This window comes from Pipistrellus hanaki (genome assembly GCF_964339955.1).
Source record: "Pipistrellus hanaki genome assembly, chromosome: 6".
Classification (NCBI taxonomy): domain Eukaryota; kingdom Metazoa; phylum Chordata; class Mammalia; order Chiroptera; family Vespertilionidae; genus Pipistrellus; species Pipistrellus hanaki.
The window spans coordinates 10,846,408-10,870,025 of NC_140508.1; the positions used below are offsets into that span (position 1 = coordinate 10,846,408).

General features: G+C 49.4%; 1 protein-coding gene across 1 annotated transcript; it reads right to left on the reverse strand.

The window, feature by feature from the left end:
* Positions 1 to 389: 389 nt before the first annotated feature.
* CYP24A1 (cytochrome P450 family 24 subfamily A member 1) lies at positions 390 to 19,724 on the reverse strand. The gene is made up of 12 exons (XM_084887281.1): positions 18,873 to 19,724; positions 18,465 to 18,655; positions 17,202 to 17,295; positions 15,268 to 15,364; positions 13,075 to 13,166; positions 12,170 to 12,281; positions 10,562 to 10,707; positions 6,415 to 6,581; positions 4,936 to 5,014; positions 4,281 to 4,478; positions 4,073 to 4,192; positions 390 to 2,160 (listed from the first exon to the last, which is right to left on the reverse strand). Exons 1-11 carry the CDS (start codon positions 19,128 to 19,130, stop codon positions 4,082 to 4,084), a joined length of 1,545 nt encoding a protein of 514 aa, XP_084743407.1. The 5' UTR covers positions 19,131 to 19,724; the 3' UTR covers positions 390 to 2,160; positions 4,073 to 4,081.
* Between the last annotated feature and the right edge of the window lie 3,894 nt (positions 19,725 to 23,618).

A 23,618-nucleotide genomic window follows, 5' to 3' on the forward strand; every position in this document is an offset into this window, starting at 1 on the left:
GGGCTTTCACAAGGCACTGGGAAGGCACGGAAGCAGGAATGAGACACGATGAGGTTTGGGTTTTGAAAAGACCAACATGGCAGGTGGACAAGGACAGACTGGAGGGAGGCAAGATGGAGATGAGCTGGGCATTTCTGCTGTGGTCCCGGAGGTGGAAGAAGCAACAGACTGGGAAAAGGTTTAAGCGGCAAAAAAAAAAAAAAAAAAAAAGAAAAGAAAAGAAAAGAAAATCCCTTTGCCATTCAAATCATCATTTTGTTATTGAAGTCTAGATTTTCGTAAAGGTAGATCTTGTGATACACATCTCATGAAATGGCCACATGAGAATTTTTCTAAATTTGAATATTAAAATTTCTTTGTAACAAGTGCAATGAAGAGGAAACATTTGTCAAGTTTTAAAACCTTTATTCTTACTTTCAGAGAATTCTAAAAAGATACACAGATGAAATCTGACAACAAATGGATTTAAAATTCTAAAAATAATTCCATAGCAGGAAAAAAGCTTCTACTTACTTTAGCAATATGTATATATTTATTCAAATATAAAGATATAAATGTATACTTCTGAAATATTCTAAAAATATAACCTAAAAAGGAAAATCTTTATCAAATATACAGAAATATATAGTACACCTTTGGGAAAAGTGGTACTAAAAATATGTGTAAATAAACCATATGTAAACAAGTTTTAAGAAAACTTTTATAGGTATTGCAGAAATCTCTATGCATTTTCGATTTATGAAATTATACTGTCCCAAGAAGTTCAAGTCACAAAAGATGGGTTACACAGGGTGGACAAAAGTAGGTTTACAGTTGTATTATTTATTAACTAGAGGCCTGGTGCACAAAATTCGTGCATGGGAAGGGGGGTCCCTCAGCCCAGCCTATACCCTCTCCAACCTGGGACCCCTTGGGATGTCTGATTGCCAGGCCTAAACTGGCAGTTGGACTTTCCTCTCACAATCTGGGAACACTGGCTCCTAACTGCTTGCCTGCCTGCCTGCCTGCCTAATCGCCCCTAACTGCCTCTGCCTGCCAACCTGATTGCCCCCTAACTGCTCCACTGCTGGCCTGATAGCCCCTAACTACCCTCCCCTGCCAGCCTGATTGCCCTCTACAAAGTTCTCTTCCCTACTGGCCTAATCACCCCTAACCGCCTCTGCCTTGCCCCCTGCCCTAGTGGCTTTGTCTGGAAAGACACCTGGAAGATATCTGGTCTAATTAGCATATTACCCTTTTATTAGTATAGATTATTTGAGCAACTATAAACCTACTTTTGCACTATCCCATATAGTTAATCTATAATGTATGTACACTTTGCTACTGGCCCATTCTATAGATGGGGAAATTAAGGCATGGTAAGTCACTAAATGTTTTTGAACTGTGGCTGAACAATAATATTGCCCCAGACCACAGATCATAAATGAAATACCATACATTTTTTTTAAAAATGACACAAGCAAATTTCCATTAAAATATACCCATCCACATACAATTTAAAACTGTTCCTCCAGCTCCTGAATGTCATAGAGAAGATACATGCACTAAATAATAATAATTAAAAAAAAACCTTAATGATGTCACAGTAAGCCATTAAGGTCTTCTCAGAGAGGAGATTCTGACTTCATCAAAGCACTTCTTAAAATAGAGGTGTCCTCTCATTCCCTGATGATGTTCCTATTTTAAAGTGCAAAAATTTTTCCCCCAAAATAATACATTAGCAGAGTTACAATAAATGGACTGTCCATATTATCCCGAGCCCCAGACTACGCTAGGTGTTGTGATTCTGTAAACTTTTTTGGAAGCAGTAAAGATTCAAGTGGAGAGCTGGGTGGGGCAGGGACAGAAACATCTGACTGGTACCCAACTAACTGACATGGAAAATGCAGGAGGAAGCAAGATCCTGGGCAACTTAATGTCAGGATGGTGCTGACATTGGTCACATGTACGCTGCACTCTATACCCTGTGGAGTGCCGGTATTACAGCTCTCACTCCGCCCCTCTGAGTCCGCTGTCTTCACTGCCACCACGGACAGTGCAGCTTCGGGAGCAGCCACACAGAAGAAAGAAATAAACACAGCGTCCAAGGTCCCGTGTGCCGTCTCACGCTCCGGCTGGTGTAGTCCGCTGCTGAGTCTTGCGGCAGCCACAGCACCATCCCTGCAGGAGAGTGACAATTGTTGTTCCAGGTTGTGGTTAAAAAAAAAAAAAAAAATCTGTATTTTTTACAGAGTTAAATAAAGTATATCCCAATGGTACATCAAAGAAGTGTAATTCAATGAGGAATTATCTGCAAAAAAAATAAATGCCTAAACCAGAAATTATCTAGGTCTCTTGCCTAAGGTGTGGTTCGTCACCATAAATATGCATACTGTCCTTGCTGAAACCTCTGAGTTTCAAAATTCAGCTAGAATTCCTTCATTATTTATTCTACTTGATTCAGTGCTGTTGATGTGCTCAGCGTCGAATACATTGCATCATGGGACCAGACTCCTGGGGAGGGATTCAGTAAGGCCTTCATTCAGAAATTCCACCTGCAACTGCATGTTTCCTTAAATGACCACCAATCAGGGAATGCCCCTCAACTCAGTTAGCAAATAGCAACTCATTCTAGGCCAAATTTTAGGAGATTCTGTTGAAAACGTAGATGACTGACATTAAGTTTGAACATTAACATGGAATTCTATCAGCTTGTATGTTGGAAATGTTTTATCTCCACAGAAGATGATATTAGAGATTTCTCGGGCTTTCCCCCCACTTGAATAATTAACAGTGAGTACAGGGAAAGTATTACTTTGTGTTTAATACAGGCTGGCCCATACATAACACAAATATGTCCATGGCCCTGTGGTCAAATAGTGCCCACCATCTGATTGATAAAGTTTTATTAGAATGTAGTCTTGTGAGCCGAAACCGGTTTGGCTCAATGGATAGAGCGTCGGCCTGCGGACTGAAAGGTCCCGGGTTCGATTCCAGTCAAGGGCATGTACCTTGGTTGCGGGCACATCCCCAGTAGGGGGTTAGGGGGTGTGCAAGAGGCAGCTGATCGATGATTCTCTCTCATCGATGTTTCTAACTCTCTCTAAAAAAAAAAATCAATAAAATATATTTAAAAAAAATATATATATATATATTAGAATGTAGTCTTGTGAGGCAGAATAATGGCCCTCAAAAAAGCCTGTGCCCTAGTTCCCGAACCTGTGAGTATATCTCTTTACATGGCAATATATTACTTCATGTGGATACATTACTTTGCACATCTTTGCAGATGTGATTAAGGTTACGGACACTGAGATGGGGAGATTATACTATATGGCAGCCTGTCAGAGAGATTGGACAGAAGGAGGGGGAGAGTTTTAAGTCTGCAGAGGAACTCAGCTCACTCTGGGTAGCTGCGGAGAGGGAGGAAGAGCTCATAAACCCAGAAATGCAGGTGACTCTAGAAGCTTGGGACAGCTCTCAGCTGACAGCAAGGGAATGGGGAATCTCAGTCCTTCAACCACAAGAAACCAAATTCCGCCAACAACCCAAATGAGCAAGTGGATAGTTATTCCCTGGGAGCCTCCAGAAAAAGCCGCAGCCCTGCCAACACCCAGGTCTTTAGCCTGGTTAGCGCTGTATCAGACTTCTGACCCAAAGAACTGTAACACAATTCATTTCTGTTATTTGACAAATTGCCTGAGGCTGTTTTCAAGCTACAAGGCAGAGTTAAATGGATGAGTGAGACCTGATGGATGGCCGGGAAAACCTGACATTTGCACAGTGGCCCTTTACAGAAAAAGCGTGTCCACCCGTGATATTTACGTGCAAAAACTGGGCCAGCAGCACGCATGTATGGAACACTTAGTTGATTCCAGAATCTGAGCTAAGCATTTATTTTCCATATCAACCATCTGATAAATACTACTTTGGTCCCCATGTTACAAATGAAAAATTAAAACAAGGAGGCAGATGGGTTCAGTAACTACACAAGGTCCTCCCGGGAGTTGATGGGGAGCAGGGATTGAAGCCCGGGGCTGGCTGACTTGTGAGCTCAGCTCACCCCGTCACGCCCAGCCTCCCAGACGCTCACCGAGGCCTCTTATCGCTGGCAGAAGGCGATGGGGAGCTCCCGGCTGGGCACCAGGATGCCCAAGTGCAGCACTTCCACGGGCTCATGGTCCGCGGCCACGATGTCGTATTTGCGGACGATCTGGAACACAGGTGCACAGAGAGGGAATGAGCCCTGGCCCCGCCCTGCGGAGCAGCACAGGACACAGGCGGGCAGCAGGGGGGCTCACCCAGCACAGGGCCAGGTGCAGCTGCAGCTCAGCCAGCCGGCGCCCCACACACATTCTCTTCCCAACGCCAAACGGGAGGTGGGCGAAAGGGTTGATCTTCTTCTTCTCTTGAAGCCACCGTTCGGGCCTAAACTGACTGGCGTCTTCAAAATTTTCTTCGTCGGACCCCAACACCCGGGTATTTAGCATCAACACCGTCTACAAACACACGGAAACACGTGCAATAAAATAAGCAGAAGAAGGTGGTTGAAAAGCAAAACTTAACAAAAACGGTCACCTTATAGATATAAAAGTCACCCACAAGTTTATAATAATGATGATTGCCAACATGTATGGAAGACTTGAAATGTGTCAAGCACTAAATAGGTAAATGACTTTAATACTCTGTATCACATTCTCACTACAAACCCAAGCATAGGTTTTATTATTATCCCCATTTTACAGATGAGAAAGGTGAGGCTCCCAGGTCTATACTTGAACCCAGGTCTGTCCCCATAGCCATTATTCCTAATCCTATACGATGCAACACAGGTCAACCATGCACTACAATCTACTTATTTGCAAAAATGAATGTTTTCTCTGTTAATATTTTTAGGGGGACCGGATGCATATTTCCAAGCTTTGTAAGGTACAAAAATAAACAAATTCTACTCACTCCTTTGGGCAAAGCATATTCACCCAGAACGGTCGCCTTGTCAAGAGTCCTGGTTGTAAATGGCACACTGGGGGTGAGCCTGGGAAAGCAAAACCCAAGATGTACAGCAGGCACAGACCAAGTGCTAGCTCAAGTGCTGATGGGAAGGCATTCTGCTTAAGTAAAGGATTGTCGCATTAAGTTCCTACGCCAAAAGGGGAACTGGTCACGGTTCTTCACAAAGAGGTTCTGTCTCTTGTTTTATTGGGTTGGCACCCACCCTCCACCACCCTGCCCCCAACAAGCCTGCTTGGTAGCTGTTCGGAGTGGCTTCCCCTGCTTTAGCCTAAACTTCAAATGTCTTCCCCCTGAATCTTGATGTGTGTTCTAGGTCAGTGGTCGGCAAACCACAGCTCATGAGCCACATGTGGCTCTTTGGCCCCTTGAGTGTTTTAACGCCACTTCTTCAAAATAGACTCACCCCAGTTGAAAACCGACTTCTGCACATGGGCCACGAAGTTTCAATCACATTGTACGTGCGCGCCTGCCCACGCGTGGTATTTTGTGGGAGAGCCACACTCAAGGGGCCAAAGAGCAGCATGTAGCTCGCAAGCTGCAGTTTGCCGACCACTGTTCTAGGTTTCTCCTATTCACTATTCATATAGTTAAAGATATTTCCTTTTAATCCTAAAATGGAATGAGTTTTGTTTCCCAGAAAGGACGTAAAAAGAATTTTCAAAAGACATTTTTTATTATTTATTTACATATTTACTTACTAGAAGCCCAGCGAGCAAAATCGCTCGGACCCGTGTAGGACTTTGGTCATTATGGTGTTAGGGCCACTGGGTTTTTATAATATAGATTTATGTATTTTTGTTACTTCTCACCTGAGGATATTTTTTCACTGATTTTTAGAGAGTGTACAGGAAGGGGGAGGGGAAAAGTGAGAGAAAGAGAGAGAGAGAAACATGGATGTGAGAGAGACACATTAATTGGTTGCCTCCCACACTGGCTCTGAACCTGCAACCCAAGTATATGCCCTTGATCAGGAATCGAACCCTCAACGCGTTGGTGTGTGGGCCGATGCTCTCTCACTGAGAACACTGACCAGGGCTTTGAGGCCATTTTATACCAGAGGCTCAGTAATAAAGATGTCTCTATGTCTTATCATATAATAACATGGTTCCCTCGCTGGCTTTCATGTCAGACCCTCCAGGCCAGCCCAGAACCCTAATTAGTGCTCACCACACCTATGAGAGGATGATTCTTGCTCACTTAAAGGGCCCATCACTGACTTTCCAAGATGTCACAGAATTTGCCCAAATGACTCAGGGAATGAGCGATAGAAATGGAATGTGTTCCTGGGGTTCTTTTTTTCCAGTTTGAGAAAAGTTTCAGAATCAGCTGTGGGAACTGTATTGGGGTGGGGGGGTGACCCCTTACTGTGTATTTAAGAGAACATCGCCCTCCCATATACATAGCTCAGGCGTGTGCGCTTACCGCATGGACTCTTTCAGACAGGCCTTTAGATACGGCATATTCCTCACATCCTCTGCCCGCGGCACCCGATCCTCAGGCAGCACGCTCTGAATTTCCTCCAGCAGCTTTTGTTGCACGCGGCGATTACGGGATAAATTGTAGAGGACCCACAGCAAGCTGTTTGCTGTCTGAAAAACCAACGGACACAAACGTGAGTTTCTGCAAAGAAGCTGCCATGCAGCCTGTCTGAGCTGGACGCAGGGCGATGCGAAAGTAAACCAACAGCAGGCCAGCAATACTTTCTCCATGCCTCGTTGGCTGTGCCCTAATGAACACAAGCATGGAGAGTCAGACCGACCTTATGCAATGTACCAGTGAAGGCCAGTTTGTGTATTGAGGGAAGGAAATAGAATCCCGTCAATAACGGCCCCGTCAGGACACTTAGAATGTCGTGTGGCACACAGATGGCTGGGGCACTAAGAAACACACGCAGAACCCAGTGGAGGGGACGCCAGGCGGGTGGACGGGCTCAATGCCAAGGTCAGGGTGTGCTAACGATTACTGTCATGCCAGGTGCTACCAATGGGGTCAGTACTGCATGTGAGTCTATAATTATCTCAAAAGAGCTTAATTAGAGAATTATTAATATAAAATTGAGTGGGGAATGAGAAACAGAGATCACAGAGAGTTGCTATAAGAGATTTCTTTTTTCTTTCTTTCTTTCTTTCTTTTTTTTACAGAGAAAACAAAACCATATTTCTGGAATTTAAAAGAAAGGTGTTGTTTGTGTGTGTGTGTATGTGTTTGTGTTTTTTTCTGGCACACCCTAAAATTTTAACCACAAAAATATAAAGCTATTATCTACTCTCGGGGTTCCAGCCACACGCAAAGGGCCCTTGTGGGATGGTGCCAACACCCAAACAAGAAACTGTGGCACAGAGCCGAGTAGTTCACGGTGCCGGCCACAGTCTGACACAGGCTCCTGCCTTCCAAGTGGCACCTTGATTTCCTTTTGGCGGAGACAGCCAAGTGCAGCTTTTAGCGTCGTAATGTTCACCACTGTTAGCCACAAGTATTTGTTCCAGAGGCCTTTTTTTTTTTTTTTTTTTTTAGCCAATTTAAGCCAAACAGTCCCTTACAAGTGCTCATCGTGTCCTCGCTCTGTGGACACGAAGACGCTTTCCCTCGGCACATGCGCCAGTCACATGAACGAGCAAAGCACAAGGCGGCTCGGAGCCCTGGCGTGTATTATTTTTGGAAGAAGATGTCCCCCAGGCAAGCTTCTTTGTGTCAGAGGGCTGGCAGCCTCGGCTCCCTCCGACGTGGACCGATGGCATTAGTACCAGAGAGTAATTTTCAGACAGGAAGCGGGCGGAGCTGCCAAATTAGATAGATGTCAGATTTCCCCCATTTGCCAAGGGAGACTTTCAGAATAGCCAGGGCTAAAAAAGAAACAGATTGAGCCCTATCAACGGGTCCCTCACCACAAGCACCAAACAGAGTTTCCAAAAGGCAGATAACTGTAGCTTTCACCAAAGCCCGAGACAGCCCTGCCTGCCGGGGCAACTGGGGGCGAAGTGGCGGGGAAGTGGCCTGCAGAACCTCCTGGCACCAACTGTCCTGGCCTGACCTTCGTCACAGCGTCCGTCTCATCGCTGGCTTCCTGTTTGCACTCTCTCTCTCCGCTGGGTCCACTCTCCACCCCCCAGCCAGAGCCCACTTTACAAAGCATAAACTTGATCGAGACACTCCTTGCTTAAAGAACTCAAAAAGCTTTCTCTCACAGGTGCAATAAAATCCAAATGTCATACGAAGGCTCCTGGTTAACGTGGCCCATGGATTTCTCCAAACTCAACTCTGAGCACATTTGCTAGTTCACCAGCTCCATCTCTTTTTCTGCCCCAGGCCCTTTGCACAAGCTATTTCCTCTACTTGGAGAGCTCTTCAACCACATCTTCCTATGATTGGCTCCTCAACATGCCGGTGTTAGCTCCAGAGAGGGAGCCCTCCCCCATCTCTCTTACATCACCCAAATGGCTCCCTCCACGCCCATACCCCTATCTGAACTAATCACATGTATTTGTTTGTTTAAATGTCTATTGTCTGTTCCCCACTGCTGTTCCATAAGGAAAACTCGTTCATGGTGACATGTCAAGAATCTGGAATAGTGCCTGGCACATAGTAGGAACTCGTAGTTCCTGAACTCTTTCATTAATTGAACAAACATTTATTGAGCACCTACTATATGCCAACTATTCTACATCCTATGAATATAGCTGGGGACCAAACCATGCTATCACCCTCATAAAGCTCATGTTCCAGTTGAACAGAGAAATGGGTGCAGCTTTAGTTTGAATAGCTTTAAGGAGTCATGATCCCACAGGAAAATGAGTTGAAACTGATTCCCACTTTTGATAGCCTTCTGGGTCATGAGGTGACATCATATATAATCAATCATATATTATTGATTTTTAACAGAGAGAAAGGGAGAGAGATAGAGAGCTAGAAACGTCGATGAGAGAGAAACATCAACCAGCTGCCTCTTGCACACCCCCTACAGGAGATGTGCCCGCAATCAAGGTACATGCCCTTGACCAGAATCGAACCTGGGACCTTTCAGTCTGCAGAACAATGCTCTACCACTGAGCCAAACCAGCTTCGGCGACATCAGAACCTTTCTATCTCCTGATGTAGAAAATGCTATTTTTTTTTTCTTCAGGTAAGAAACACTGTGGAAAGGGGAAAAGCAAGAAAAAGAAGTGAACTTGTATAGATTCTTCTTAGGGACTCTTTGTTCAGGAAATGTTAGGCCTCTGAGGGATATTAATATGCATGACTCCATCGAGAGCTCAACAACCAATCAAAGCCAGTTAAACCCACCTGAACACTTGTCAGCATCTGTGTTTGGAGCCTGACTGACTGAGTACCTACTGGGAGTGTCCACTGCCTATGGCAGGGATGGAATCTTGGTATTTAAAAGGAGCTGTTTCAGTTAAACTAAAATCAATGTTTCCCAAACTCGCCATGTTTCCAATGTTAAACATAAAGAAAGAATTGGACTGGCAGAGAGTATTTCAAAATTTTTATAATAAGTTACAGCCACAGTTAGTTAGCATGCACGACCACCTAAGGTAGGTCCAAGTTTTGAAAATCTAAAATTTCAAATGGTGTGGTGTGGAACTTACTGCTTCTGCATTCCAGAGACAGTTGGCATGTTTATCACAGCGCTATGTCCTGCTCTTGTGTGCTGTCGCTAGGACAGAGTCATTGACAGTTTTCCTCCTAAGGTGTGAGGAGAAAGCCTAACCCTAACCCTAACCCAAACCCTAACCTTAACCCTAACCCTAACCCTAACCCTAAGGTCTCCCACGGCACCTGCTGAGGGACTTCTTAACTTTGCTCAGCTAGAGCTCAGTTAATCCTCGGGAAATGAATGAACTGAATGACTATTTAAAACCCATCACAAAAGACAAAGAGAGAATATTAAAAGCAGCAAGAGAAAAGCAGCTAGTTACCTATAAAGGAACACCCATATGATTGTCAGCTAATTTCTCAACAGAAACCATGCAGGCCAGACGGGAATGGCAAGAAATACTCAAGGTGATGAATAGTAAGAACCTACAGCCAAAAATACTCTATCCAGCAAAGATATCACTCAGAATCAAAGGACAGTTAAAGAGCTTCACAAATAAAAAAAAGCTAAAAGAGTTCATCACTGCCGAACCAGAATTATATGAATTGCTGAAGGGGGTTATTTAGGAAGGGGAAGAAGATAAAGATAAAAATTATGATCAACAAATACGTAACTATCAACAAGTGAATCTAAAAACCAAGGGAATTAAAAAAATCTGATGAACAATATTAACTGGTGAATATAATAGAATCAGAGGTATGGAAGGGGAGTGGACTGACGATTCTTGGGGAAAAGGGGAGTGAGGGTGCGGGAAGAGACTGAACAAAAACTGTGCACCTATGGATGAGGACAATGGAGGATGGGGAAAGGACAGAGGGTGGGGTGGGAACCTGGTGGAGGGGAGCAATTGAGGGGGGGAAGAGGATCACATTTATAATAATCTGAACAATAAAGATTTATTTAAAAAAAAAACAAAAAAAAAACATCACAATGAAAGGTGTCCCAGACTGTTTAGCAAAGAGCCACCACCCTCACCGTCTCCACGGCCGCCAGCTGGAGCTCCGTGACGGCGGCGTACAGCTCTTTCTTGGAGAGCTGGTTGCGGTGGTAAATGTCACAGAGGAAGTCCGCGCCGGGCTGCTCCGCGTGCTTCTCCAGCCGGCGGTCAATGGAAGATTTGACTGTTGGTGAAAAGGAAGGGGAAGCCCGCTGAACATTAGGGTGAGGAAAAGGATGGGAGGGAACCTAAGATGAAAGTCTTGCAACACCCAAAAGGGCTTTTGGGGGACATTGTTAGGTGAGCCCTACTGCCCCGTTGAGTCATCAAAGGTGGGTGGATGCTCATGTGACTAGGGCTTCTCAAAGTGCACCACAGTCATCTGGGCATCTTCCTTCAATGCAGACTCAGAACTGAGGGATCCAGGTGGGCCTGGACGTCTGCATTTCTAACAAGCTCCCAGGTGATGCTGTTGCTGCTGATCTGTGGTCACATCTTGACCAGCAAGCACTTAGAGCAGGGAGGAGACCATTATGACACAGGTGGGAGCTGGGTCCACACTCAGAATCAGGCCCAAGTGTCTAGTTGATATGGTCACGGATACAGGCAGACATGCTAATATAGGGTGTGGCTCCCAAATCTTGGCTATAGAGGAGGGAAGAACACCCTCTCCTAGTGTTATCTTTCTCTCTCTCTCTCTCTCTCTCTCTCTCTCTCTCTCTTTCTCCCCCTCTCTCTCTCTCTCTCATTACACACACCCCCACACCCCCATGTGCAGTGCCATGAATGTTGGCGATAATACTAACATTTTCTAACGTTTGTGAATTACATTCTAGGCTGCCCTCCCTCACTTCAGTCCCTGACAGGAGCCACCACCAGAGAAATAGTAGTGGTGATGGTGACAATGACAATGACGACACTAGTGGTACAGGAGCTTGAGTCTGAGCTGTAGGAACCTTTCTGATTGGCTTCTAGCCCTGGCTTTGCCATCACTGGGTATGTGATGTTGAGAACGTTACTTAACTTCTTGGTGCCTCAGTTCTGTTACTTGGGGCTAATGGAAGGATCTAACATAAGTATTTAGTGGGAATTAAGTATGTTTAGTAAATATATATAATATAATATATTATCTTAGGATAACCCCTAGCATCAAATATTCCCTCCATAATGTAGCAGAAATGGCTCTGATGCATTGAGATACTGTCATAATGCTAGGCTTTCACATGATCTAAATTACCTAGAAGTAATTACATTGAGGGGAGCACTCTTATTGTGGTTGTTTTTGTTGTTGCTGCTGCTGTTGAGAGCCCGTTTTAGAGGTAAGGCAGCTAGCTGATGATGAAAAGGAGGCAGCACGCTGGGCCACCCCACCACCCCAGTGACAGACCAGGAGCTTGAACCCAGGTAACTCTGATTCCAAAGCTCTCACTTATACTACTCACTTCTTGTTCCCCAAGACAACACAACGCCACCTCCTGCCTTTTCCTTAGAATTTGTCTACACTAGAGTGATCCCCACACTTGTGTTTGCACAGCCCGAAAGAACCAGGAGGAGCAACTCCATCGGAGGATCTAGGTAGGCAGGCCACAAGGTCATTGTAGACCTTAGCGGCAGCTCGGGAGACAGGGACTAGGTGTGGCTGTTACCTGACTTGAAAATCGTGTCCCAGGCCAGCGTGTGGGCCTGCCAGATCTTGGTGTTGAGGGTCTTGTGCAGCTCCACCGGGGTGACCATCAGCCTCCCAAATGTGCTCATCATCTACAAGGAACACAAGAGCTTTTCATCCCTCTTTCCCTCCAGGACGACGTTCTCTCTGGTCCAGGAGCATCTGCACATGGCACCCTGTGCTCCCCAAAGGCCAGAGTTCAAAGGACACCCCCAGGCCTCTGCTCCCCCAATAACATAGTCAAAATCATCTTTGGGATGATGGATTTTTCAATGGATTTTAATAACAACTTGCTCTTACAACCTACATGTCAAGAAAGAAGGAGCCCTGTTGGTGTGGTTCAGTGGTTGAGCGTTGACCTATGAACCAGGAGGTCATTGTTCAATTCCCAGTCAGGTACATGCCCAGGTTGTGGGCTCCATCCCCAATGTGGAGAGCTCAGGAGGCAAGCCGACCCATGATTCCCTCTCATCATTGATGTTTCTCTCTCCCTCTCTCTTCCTCTCTGAAATCAATGCAAATATATTTTAAAAATAAGGGGGGAAAAGGAAACTATAACTTATATTCACTTGAATTTCTGAACTTCAGCCATTCCCATGCCAGTTTCACAGTATCTATTACATCCACACACAACCCAAATGATTCAAAAATTTTAAATCTGAACATTTTCAGGCTTTTGAAAACAGTAATTTAATCAACTGATCTTTAATTATGCCTAATGGTCTAATGTACATCTTCATTATATGTGCCTAGGTGCATATCCATGCAGGGAAATACACAGCACACACTGAAATGAACTATTGTAATAAGATCTGTGTGCATGCCCCTCTTGGGCGATGACTGAATGATCTGTTGGGAGCCCAGCACTCCCCTGTGGATGCTCACTGTTTTGATGGCCATGATGAAGTTCAAGGCTTCATCCCCGGCGTTCTTCTGGAGGAGCCCAAATCTCTTCTCATAGAGCACAAGACAGATGCCTGTTAATAAGACAATGGACACTGTTACCCAACTTGGACTCCTGGCTACCGAGGGCTCAATTCCATTTCAGAAATATGAGGTCATTTCTAAGGACACAGGAGAAGTGAAGGGTCTGAGCGTCTGATCACCCTTCTAGAAATTACCTGCAGGCCCAATGACCCATGGCCCGCAGAACCTCCTGGTCAGAAATACCACTGTGCCAGCGTAGCCATTTCCATACAGGAGTGAATCTCTCCTGTACGTCTCGCTTTTGTCAGAGTTTATCACTGACATCACATGCAGTAGGCATTGTGAATGGCCTACCTGGTACTCGTTCTCCCTCATTTCTCCCCTCAGACACCCCGATTTTATTTAGGGCGTCAGAATGTCAGTCCTCGGGCAGTGAGTCAACATGGGTCTAAGACGCTAACAAGCCTGCTCCCTGATTCTCCTGCTTCCTGGATCCACCAAAGCAGCCAAATGAGCCAGGTCTGGTCAGTGAGACCAGAAGGAAATCCTCCCTGGCTTTCTAGCTAGAGCAGGAGCTGTACCCCCTTTCCTGCTCCCTGTGCCTGAAAGGCAAAGGTGCGGCCAGAGGGGCAAGACCAATTTTACATCAAGCCAACAAGTAAGGCTGGGTGAGCGAGAAGATGCCCAAGCTGGGCTCCCCCACAGCGTCACCCAGTGTGGCCCAGACTGCCTTCCTCTGGCCTTCCCACAAGGCTACACAATAATCTTTAAACCGCCGCAGTCAGATTCTCTTTGACTTGCAAACAGATGCATTTGATACTCCTTAATCTGAGTATTTACAGTGGGCATGTTCCAAAGCATACGCTTATTTTCTCCTCTGTAATCATCCCCTCTCTTCACCCCTCTTTCCCCTAACACCTTCTGTGGGTTTCTTGTTTGCATGGAGCTTTCTCGTGGGCTCAGATGCATGGTCCGTAACTTTAAAGCGAGGCGACAGGTCAGGACAAAAGCTACCACCCTCAGGGTGCCATGTCCACTCCCTCCCATCAGTAGCCAGAATGACCCTTGCCGCTAATCAAACCATGCCACCCTCCTGCTAAAAGCACTACTGTCACTCCCAGGTTCAAAGTCAAACTCTGTCCCTGGTTTACATGGGTTTGCATGGCTGGCTGCTGCCTTCTGCCCCACCCCTCTTTTCCTTCCCTGCAGGATATGCCCCAGTTCTAAATGGCTTCCTGCTCCTTCAACATAATCTCTGTTCCTCCACCTGGAACATTTCTCCTTCCGTCACTCTCACCTGGCGAACTCCTCCTCCTCCACCAGCTGAGATGGCACCTACGCCACAGAGCACCCCAGACCGAGCTCAGCTGCATCCCTCTGGGGTTCGCCCATGGCCTGAGCCTGCATAGTCTATTGAAATTGCCTTGCCTGCACCCTACTGGGCAGTGAGCTCATCCAGGCAGGGCTCTGCTTCTCATCCTCAGAGCCATCCTTGAAGAGCGTGATCACATCCTGTTCTGTTTAAAAGTCTCCATGGCCCCCCATGGGACTCAAACTAAAAGTTCTTGCCGGGACCTACAGGCCTTGGCTTGGTCTTCCTCGGCTCCTCTTCCCCCTGCAATCCACTCACACCAGCATCTCGAAGTTCCTCAAAGGCAAGTTTGTGCTTCTGCCCAGGGCATTTGCACTGCCTGTGTCCACTCTCCAGGACAGCCTTCCAACAGATACCCCTTCTTTAGGTCTCAGCTCAGGTGTCTCCTTACCAAAGCGGAGTTGCCCCAGCCAGGCACTATGTTCTTTCCCGGGCCTCTTTTCCCTCGGCAGAGTGTATGTTGAAATGTGTTTACTTGTCAATTGCCACCCCTACTAGAACCCAAGTTCCAGGTGAGCCAAGATGTTGCCTGTTTTATTCAAAGCTGCGTCCCTAGCTCGGTGCCTGGCACAGAGCAGGTGTTCCATGAGTGCTTGTTGAGTGCCCATACCAACAGCCCAGCATGCACACTGGGCGGAAAGCATTCAGAAGGCCGCCGCGGCCTTTCCTGCTCAGAATGGTGCAGAATTCCAAAGAGCTGCCAACTTGCTCACAGAGCCACCTTTTATCCGCAAAAGCACTTGCAAAGTCAGATGATGGAGACGGTGGAGACCACTTACTTTCAAATGACCATTTGTTCAGCTCACTGTACAAGTCTGCAACGTGGCCTCTCTCATCACAGAGCTCGTCCAGTCTGCCCATAAAATCAGCCAAGACCTTAGAAGAAAGGAACAACAAAAACGCATTTTCGTCTTTGAGGGAAAACAAAACAGAGCGCGAGCTAACCTCAGGTCTTGTTACCTTGGGCATTCCCTGGCCAGCCGGGTACCCCCTCTGCAGCAGCACCAGCTCTATGTTTTCCTGGGGAGCCCACCTGACACGCTAACAACCTTGTCCTGGGCTATTTCCTCAGCTTTTCCCGCTGCCACCCTGAAGCTAAGGTTTCAGCCTTTGATCTAAATTTAAAGAAAGGAAAACATCTCTTCTAATCAGAACGGGGACTAAGCCACAAAGGGGAAATCAGTCAAGTGTCGCTTCTGGCACAACATCTCAAAGGCTGTGATGCTATAACTACCCTGAGGTTTGCAGTTTCCATATCTGGGCAAGCAAACATCTCTTTACTGATTGGTATTGTGTCAGGCGTGTTGAACTTGGAGCCAGGAGATCTGCAAATTCTGGACGCAGCTCCCTGGCAAAATAGCTCTGTGACCTTGGTCGAGTTATGTAAGGCCATTAGATGCCAGTTCCAAAATCGGGGCTTTGGATGACTAAAGCCTCTCATTTCCTGAGGCTTCCACAGAGCCACGGGCTGCACCAGGGTGTTTTCGTAGCTGATCCTTACAAGCTTCTGAGGGAGAAAGTCCTGTCATTTCTCCCATTTCCCAGGTGAGAACACTGAGGCATAGAGAGAGGCGAAGGCACGGGCCCTTGGACACAGAACTGAGGAACAGCTGTGCTGGGCCTGGAACAAAGCCCCTGTGCCGACCCAGCCCACCGGGGAGACAAGGATGCTTAGTTTGCCCACAGAGTGCATCCAAATGTCCTCTGAATTAGCTGCCATAGCTGCCACAAAATATTTAGAGATTTCACACAAACATATTGATTTTCCACTACTTGTCGTCATAAGTAATTGCAGGGTCTGGCGACACCGTGTCAGCATTCCCACGGGGCAGTCATTTGCTGAAACTGGGACAGCTGTCACCTCCAGGAAGATCACGCGCTGTTCTGTTGGCTGAAACCCCTACAGGGCCTGCCCTATGCGTGCGCCTTCATTACCTGGCCCCTGGAAGCCCTGAACCCGCCATCTTTCACCCATACAATCCATGGGGGTACAAGCTCAGTTCAAAATGAACACCCAGAGTGAACACCCAGGAAGAAAAAGAGATTATTATGCTTAAATCCTCCCCTTCAGCCCCCTGTTGGCTAAATGATATGGTTCTAAATACCTTCGCCCTGGCACAGACCTGCCTTCTGTGCAGCCTCATTTCAGAAAAGGCCCACCCTGAATGCACTGTTCTCTCAGCTCTCCGTGCCAGGCACAGGCCTCCATATTGGCAGCTGGCTGTTCTTTCTGCCAGGATGCCTTTCTCTGCCTTCTCTGGCTTGTAGACTCCTACTCATCCTGCAAAACCCAGCTCAAATGTCACTACCAAGGAACTTCATAAGCATCCTCTCCTTTAGTGGTCACAGCAAATCTACGGAGTGAGAATTGCCACTCCCATTTTACAGACTGGGAAGCTGAGTCTCAGGGAAGTTAAAGGGTACAGTCAGGTCACATGGCATGGACGGCGGATGCTCACATCCAAGACTGAGGGATACAAAAGTCTGTGCTTGTAACTACACCCTTAATGCGATATTTTAAAGAAAGGGGAGAGAAAGGGGGGAGAAAGGCTTCGGGGGAGGAAGACGGGGAGAGGAATGAGGAGAATGTGAAGCCCCCCGAATCATCCAAAGTGCCCGCTTTGCCCTCTGCACTTTGTAGCTGTGACTTAAGGCTCCACAAACCCCCCTCCCTCCCCCCAGAGACCCTGAAAAGCTGGCCCAGCCTGCACACCTCATTGATTTTGCCGTCCAGCTTCATAATCTCCACCGGTTTCATTAGTTTCTTCTGAAAGGCACTCCGGACCCTCTGCCAGTCTTCTCCTTCCCTGGGAGAGAAATCTGTCTAGAGCAAGTTGCAAAGACCAGAAGAAAGAGGCAGAGATTCCACCCCTCCACCCCCTGACACACACACACACACACACACACACCATCAGATCAACACTGAGCATCAGGCCAGGACGTGCCCAGAGACTCAGCACCGGATGGAGCACTGGGCTGGTTTGATGATAGGAGGAGAAAGCTCCTTTTCTCCTGGCCAACCAAAGCGCCAGGAAGGTGACGTCCAGATAATTTGGGGTCCAGGCTGGGGAGGTGTCCCTCCTGGGTTTGAGCTGGGAGGCCAGACACCTCAATTCCCAGCACTGAGAGCGGGCACCCCACCCCCCACCCCAAAACCCAGGACTGTTTGAGGAAAGATCTTGTCTTCTTTCAACCCATTGATGTGGGCTGCAGGTCACACTTACACAACACCTCAGATTTAGAATTTGTCCATTGCCTGCACCGAATGCCATACAGCCAGAGAGCCACCGGCTTTGGAGAAAGCCTGTTCCATCAGGCGCCCTGTCTCACTTCCCCACAGCGGGTGACAGGGCCTGTGGTGCACCGAGCATCACTGTGTGTTTTAATTCCAGTAATCATATCCCCAAAATAGAACTAGTGGACATTAAATTTGGGGGCAAAAAAAAAAGGTGCTAACTTGTTAAACGGTAACAAGGAAAAAGCAAAGGAATCACATCACATGATAGCATTTATCTATCGAAAATGCAACCTGGACACCCCTCCTCACCCCACCTTTCACTCCCCTCCGGAGAAAAGGTCACTGTCAAAAGCGAAGGGGGTTCAATTCTGGCATTTGAGCTTCCAAGAGGGGGTCTCAGAGAACTTCAAGGGAAGGTTTAGTGTGCTTGGCACGCTGACTTCAGAACCCCATCCCGCCGCAGCCTGTACAGGGCTTTTTGGCATTTGTCTGACAGGGGACTGTGGCCCTGCCCTTTGAGGACACGGGTGTTAAGCCGGTGCGCGGTACCGCTGTCCCTCAACCCAACCCGTGCAGGTCTCCAGTGGGACGCGACTACCTCCGGTAGCGGCTTTCGTGTCCTCTGCGAGTCCAACTCCAGGGACCCTCTTCCCAGTTTCCCAGCGCCTTAGGCGCAGTCGCCAGCCCCATGGCCCCAGCCTGCCCCCCTCTCCACTGCCTTCCCGCCCACAGACTCACAGGATGAGCAGCCCGTAGCCCTCCTGGCGGTAGTCGCGATAGGCCTTCCAGGGTTTGATCTCCAGCCGCTGCGGGTACGCGCTCTCGGCGCGGTACAGGGCTTCCAGCAGGCCAGGCGAGCCCAGGTGCACCGAGTCAAAGGAGCCGAGCTTCATGCGGAAGATCTTGCCGTACTTCTTGTGGAACTCCGCCTGCAGCGGCCACACAGCGTGAGGTCAGAGCGCATCCCTGACAGTCCCGAGCACGTCTACCCTCTCCCGCCTTCCACACCTCCCCCCCCCCCACACACACACACACACCTCTCCCCAGAGCCCGCGCCTGGGGCAGTGTTCGGAGCGCCGGCCAAGGAAGGGAGAGGGAGAGGGGAAGAGAGAGGGAGAGGAAATTGGGGTGCGGAGAGGCATTTACCAGAGTGTCGTGCTGCTTCTTGAGCCCCCCTCTCCAGAGGATCTCCAGCAGGCTCCCCAGCAGCGGCCAGTTGGTGGGGCCGGGCAGGGCGGCCGCGCTCTGCGCCTCGCCGCGTCCCAGCAGCGGGCAGAGGGGCACCTCGGGCGGCCGAGGGGGCGCGCACGCCGTGGATGTCACGGGTCTGGGGGGCTGCCCGGGGCTGCGCAGCTGCTGCAGGAAGGCGACCAGGGAGCGGCTCTTCCTGATGGGGGAGCTCATAGCCGCAGGGAGGCCAGGCGCGGGGGACCACGCGGGGACCGAGGAGGGCGAGGCTGGCAAAGGGGCGCCCGCTGGGTTGGGGAGCGCGGCGACTCTGGGAAAGAGGCAAGGAGGACCAGCAGAGGTGATGGAGGGGGCCGAAGAGGGACGGAAAGGACCAGGGCGAGGATGCTCTGGCTGCGCTGTGCTGCAGCCTCAGGGCGCAGGTGACCGCGAGCGGCCGCAGAGGCTGGGGGAGGGCAGCCGGGGCCGGTGCCTCCTGGAAGGCGAAGGGAAGGGATGTTGGTCTGCCCGGGGGTCTGCGAGTCTGAATTCCGGCTCTGGAGCCGCGAAGTGGAGATGTCAGGGAGGGTAGCAGAGATGCCTCGGGCTCTGGGTCTTTCCTCTCCACGGTCCATGCCCGGGGACCAGTATTTATGGAGACGGGGCAGGCCCGGGTGGCCAATGAGCCGCGGAGTGGGGCGGAGTGGGCCCTGGCTTGCCCGGCCCGGAGGAGGGCGCGCCCGGGAGGCTGGAATAGGATGGAGTCAGCGAGGTGAGCGAGGGCGCCCGTGCCTCGGTGACCGGTGCTCCGCTCTCAGGGCGGGCGGAGCGCGGACTCCACCCCGGAGATAATCCCCAGGCGCTCTGAGTTCCCGGGAGGTCACAGGGTGTGCGCCGGGCGCCTCCCGCCCTCCCCGGAGGCGGCGGACTGGCAGTGGCAGCCGCAGCCTGGGCTTGCACAACCCCGCTGCCAGGCGGGCGGCGGGGTCTCCGAGTGCAGCCCGGGAAGCCGCCGGCGCCTGGCGGGGCCAGGAGCCCGCGCGCCTCCGGAGCGCAGGTTCATGCCACCCTCCTGGACGGCATCTCTCCGCGGGGAAATCCGGAGGCTCAGCATCTAAGGAGGGGATTCCACCTCTGGGTCTAGGGCAGCGAGGGCCAGTGGAGTTTGCAGAAGCTCCCCCTGCTGTTTCACTTTGGTTGAAGATTTCAGGGATCAATGCGAATCAATCGCCTGCGGTCCATGGCCAGCCCTCCACATCGCTGCCACCTCTTTAGGCGCCTGGGAAAGGCATGGCAACTGAGGCTGGCCTACCTCTTTCACGTTTCCCCCCACCCTTTTTGGGGCGCCCTGGGCAAAGGATAGGCACCTGCAGCCCCACACCACAGACCCCGCCAGGCCATCCCCGCCCTTCCCTGCAAAGCGCCTCCCTCCCCCTCACACACACACACACTCTCACACACACACACACACACACACACTCACACACACACACACACACACACACTCACACACACACATACACACACACTCACACCCCCCCACACACTCACACTCACACACACTCACACCCCCCCCACACACACACACACACTCACACACACAGACACTCACACACACACACACACTCACACACACACACACTCACACACACTCACACACACACTCACACACACACACTCACACACACACACACTCACACACACACACACACACTCACACACACACACATTCACACTCACACACACACACTCACACACACACACACACACACTCACACACACACACACACACACACTCGCACACACTTCCTAGTCATCCTGGCGGGTAGGCATAGGACTTCCCTTACAAATCCGGGAAGAGAAGTGGAGATTCTTGTGGATTATGTGAAAGCAGCTCCCCAGGATCTGCCGCCCCAGAGGAGCCAGGAGGACTTTTCAGCCCCTTGCCTGGGTACTGACCCCGTGCTGGCCAGTCCTCCCCTGGCAAGTTTATGGTCAGCTTTCAGTTTGTTACTTGAAACCTTTGCAGTCCGACTTGAGCTTGAACACTGTCATTTCAGATTTGTCCTGAGAAGTTAATGACTGTTAATGTGAATAAAAATAATAGCTTATATTATGTACAATGCACTTCAGATATGTGCTATATCTACTTATGTAGATATCTATACTAATAAAAGGGTAATATGCTAATTAGACTGGGAGACCTTCCGGACGTTCTTCTGGACAAAGCCATGGTGGCAAGGCTGAGGTAGAGGTGGTTAGGGACCTAGAGGGGAGGGCAGTTGTGAGTGATCAGGCTGGTGTGGGGAGGGAATTGGGGGTGATCAGGCCAGTGGGGGGAGCAGTTGGGGGTGAGCAGGCCAGCAGGCACCTCCCCACATGCACAAATTTTGTACACCGGGCCTCTAGTAACAAACTGAAAGCTGACCAAATTCATGCAGGGCGGGCTGGGGTTGTTCCTCAGCCCAGCCTGCACCCTCTCTAATCTGGGACCCCTAGAGGGATGTCCAACTGCCTGTTTCGGCTGGATCCTGGTGGGTTCAGGTCTAGGACTGCTGGTTCCCAACTGCTCGCCTGCCTGCCTTCCTGATTGCCCCTAACAACTTCTGCCTGCCAGCCTGATCACCCCTAACCACTCCCATGCCAGCCTGATTGATGTCTAACTGCTCCCCTGCCAGCCCGTTTGCCCCTAACTTCCCTCCTCTGCCGGCCTGATCACCCCTAACTGCCCTCCCCTGCAGGGTTGATTGCCTTCAACAGCCCTCCCTTGCAGGCCTGGTCCCTCTCAACTGCCCTCCTCTGCTGGCCATCTTGTGATGGCCATCTTGTGTCCACATGGGGGCAGGATCTTTGACCACATGGGGGCAGCCATCTTGTGTACTGGAGTAATTATCAATCTGCATATTACTCTTTTATTAGATAGGATAGACGCCTGGAACACGGGTGGGGGCTAGCTGGTTTTCCCTGAAGGGTATCCCAGATCAGGGTGGGGCTTTCCTTGGGGCATGGGGTGGCCTGGGTGAGGGGCCTGTGGTGGTTTGCAGGCTGGCCACACCCCCCAGAGACCCAAGCAGAGGCCCTGATATCAGGAATTTATTTACCTTCTACAACTGAAACTTTGTAGCCTAGAGAGGAGCCAAGCCTCCCACTTGCTCCCTGGTGGCAGACATTTCTGTTTGGATTTGTTTACCTTCTATAATTGAAACTTTGTAGCCTTGAGTGGAGGCTTAGGCCAGCAAGGGCAGGTGGAAAGCTTGGCTTCTTCTGTTGCTGGGAAAATGCCTTCCTCCTGCTCTCTGTGGCTGTAGCCATCTTGGTTGGGTTTATTTGCATACTCGCTCTAATTGGCTAGTGGGTGTGGATTGTGGGCATGGCTTGTGGAGAGGAGTGATGGTTAATTTGTATATTACTCTTCTATTCGGTAGGATACACACACACACACACACACACACAAACTATATAATACATATTTTATAGCATATGCTAAAGATATACTACAAAAGAGGGCAAAAGTAGGTTTATGGTTCTGAGTATGTGAAACAAAGTTTAGTCTAGTATTATTATTTATTAATTACTATATTACTAGAGGCCTGGTGCATGAAAATTCATGCACCTGGCATGGGGGGGGGGGGAGTCCCTCAGCTCGGCCTGTCCCCCTCATAGTCCAGGAGCCCTCACAAGATGCCCTACTGACAGCTTAGGCCTGCTCCCCACACAGTCTGGCCTCCCTCTGCAGGAGGTGACCAGCCGATCAGGTATATAGATACTTTCTGGAGGCAGCACACACTCCTTCCTTATTTCTTTCCTCTATGGTTGGAGAACAGGGGACTGAAAGATGGAGACAGAACTGTGGCCTGGCCTGAAGCTTTTGTAAGCAGCAGAAAGAGGAGAGAGCTGGGGAAAGTCTATTCCTATTTCCTTCCATGTCCTCCCTTCGGGCCCCTCCCTCGGTAGATGCTCAGGCCTGGGACCCAGTGGAGCCAACAGTGGTGTTCAGCCCCCTGACTTCTCAGCTGAACGTACAGCCGCCTCTCATTCCAAGCGGGGCTGTTTTCAAGTGACTAAAGCGCTGGGAATTCACACCTCCTGGCCTTTCCTCTCTCGGGGTCCTCCTTGGGTCTGTTGCAAAGTTCACCGAGACAGAAGCAGCTCTGCCCTGGGGGCGGGGGTGGGGGGACGCATGCAGGCAGCATCTCGTCCCAGGTCAGGGTCACAGGCAGACAGCATCACGTCCCTGGCTAGGGATGCAGGCAGGAAGCTTCACCTCAGTGCAAGGGCGGTGCGGGGGAGACGACACCCATGTGGTTGGAGAACAGAGTCTAAAAAGGGTCTAAAAGTTGGTGACAGAACTGTGCAGGCCTGGGCATGCCTCCACTGGGGGCGGAAGTCCCCACCCCTGTCCCTGCCCCCCCAGCCTCTGTGCGTGTGAAACCCATTGACTGGTCATGACTCGGACACTGTATGGACAAATCAGGATATTACCTCTTTATTATAGAGGATTTTCCATATAAACAACTGTAAACTTACTTTTGCCCACCCCCTGTATATGCAATATACACTCTATCTTGTATAAGACATGTTACCTAGTATACCAATGAAAGCTTTCTAGGGTGTATGATAAACCAGCCACTAAGCTAGACATTTTACCTAAATTCTCCCATTTAGTTCAGCCCAACAACAACAAAATAAATGAATAAATAAAATGAAGCTTGGAGAGTTAAGTAA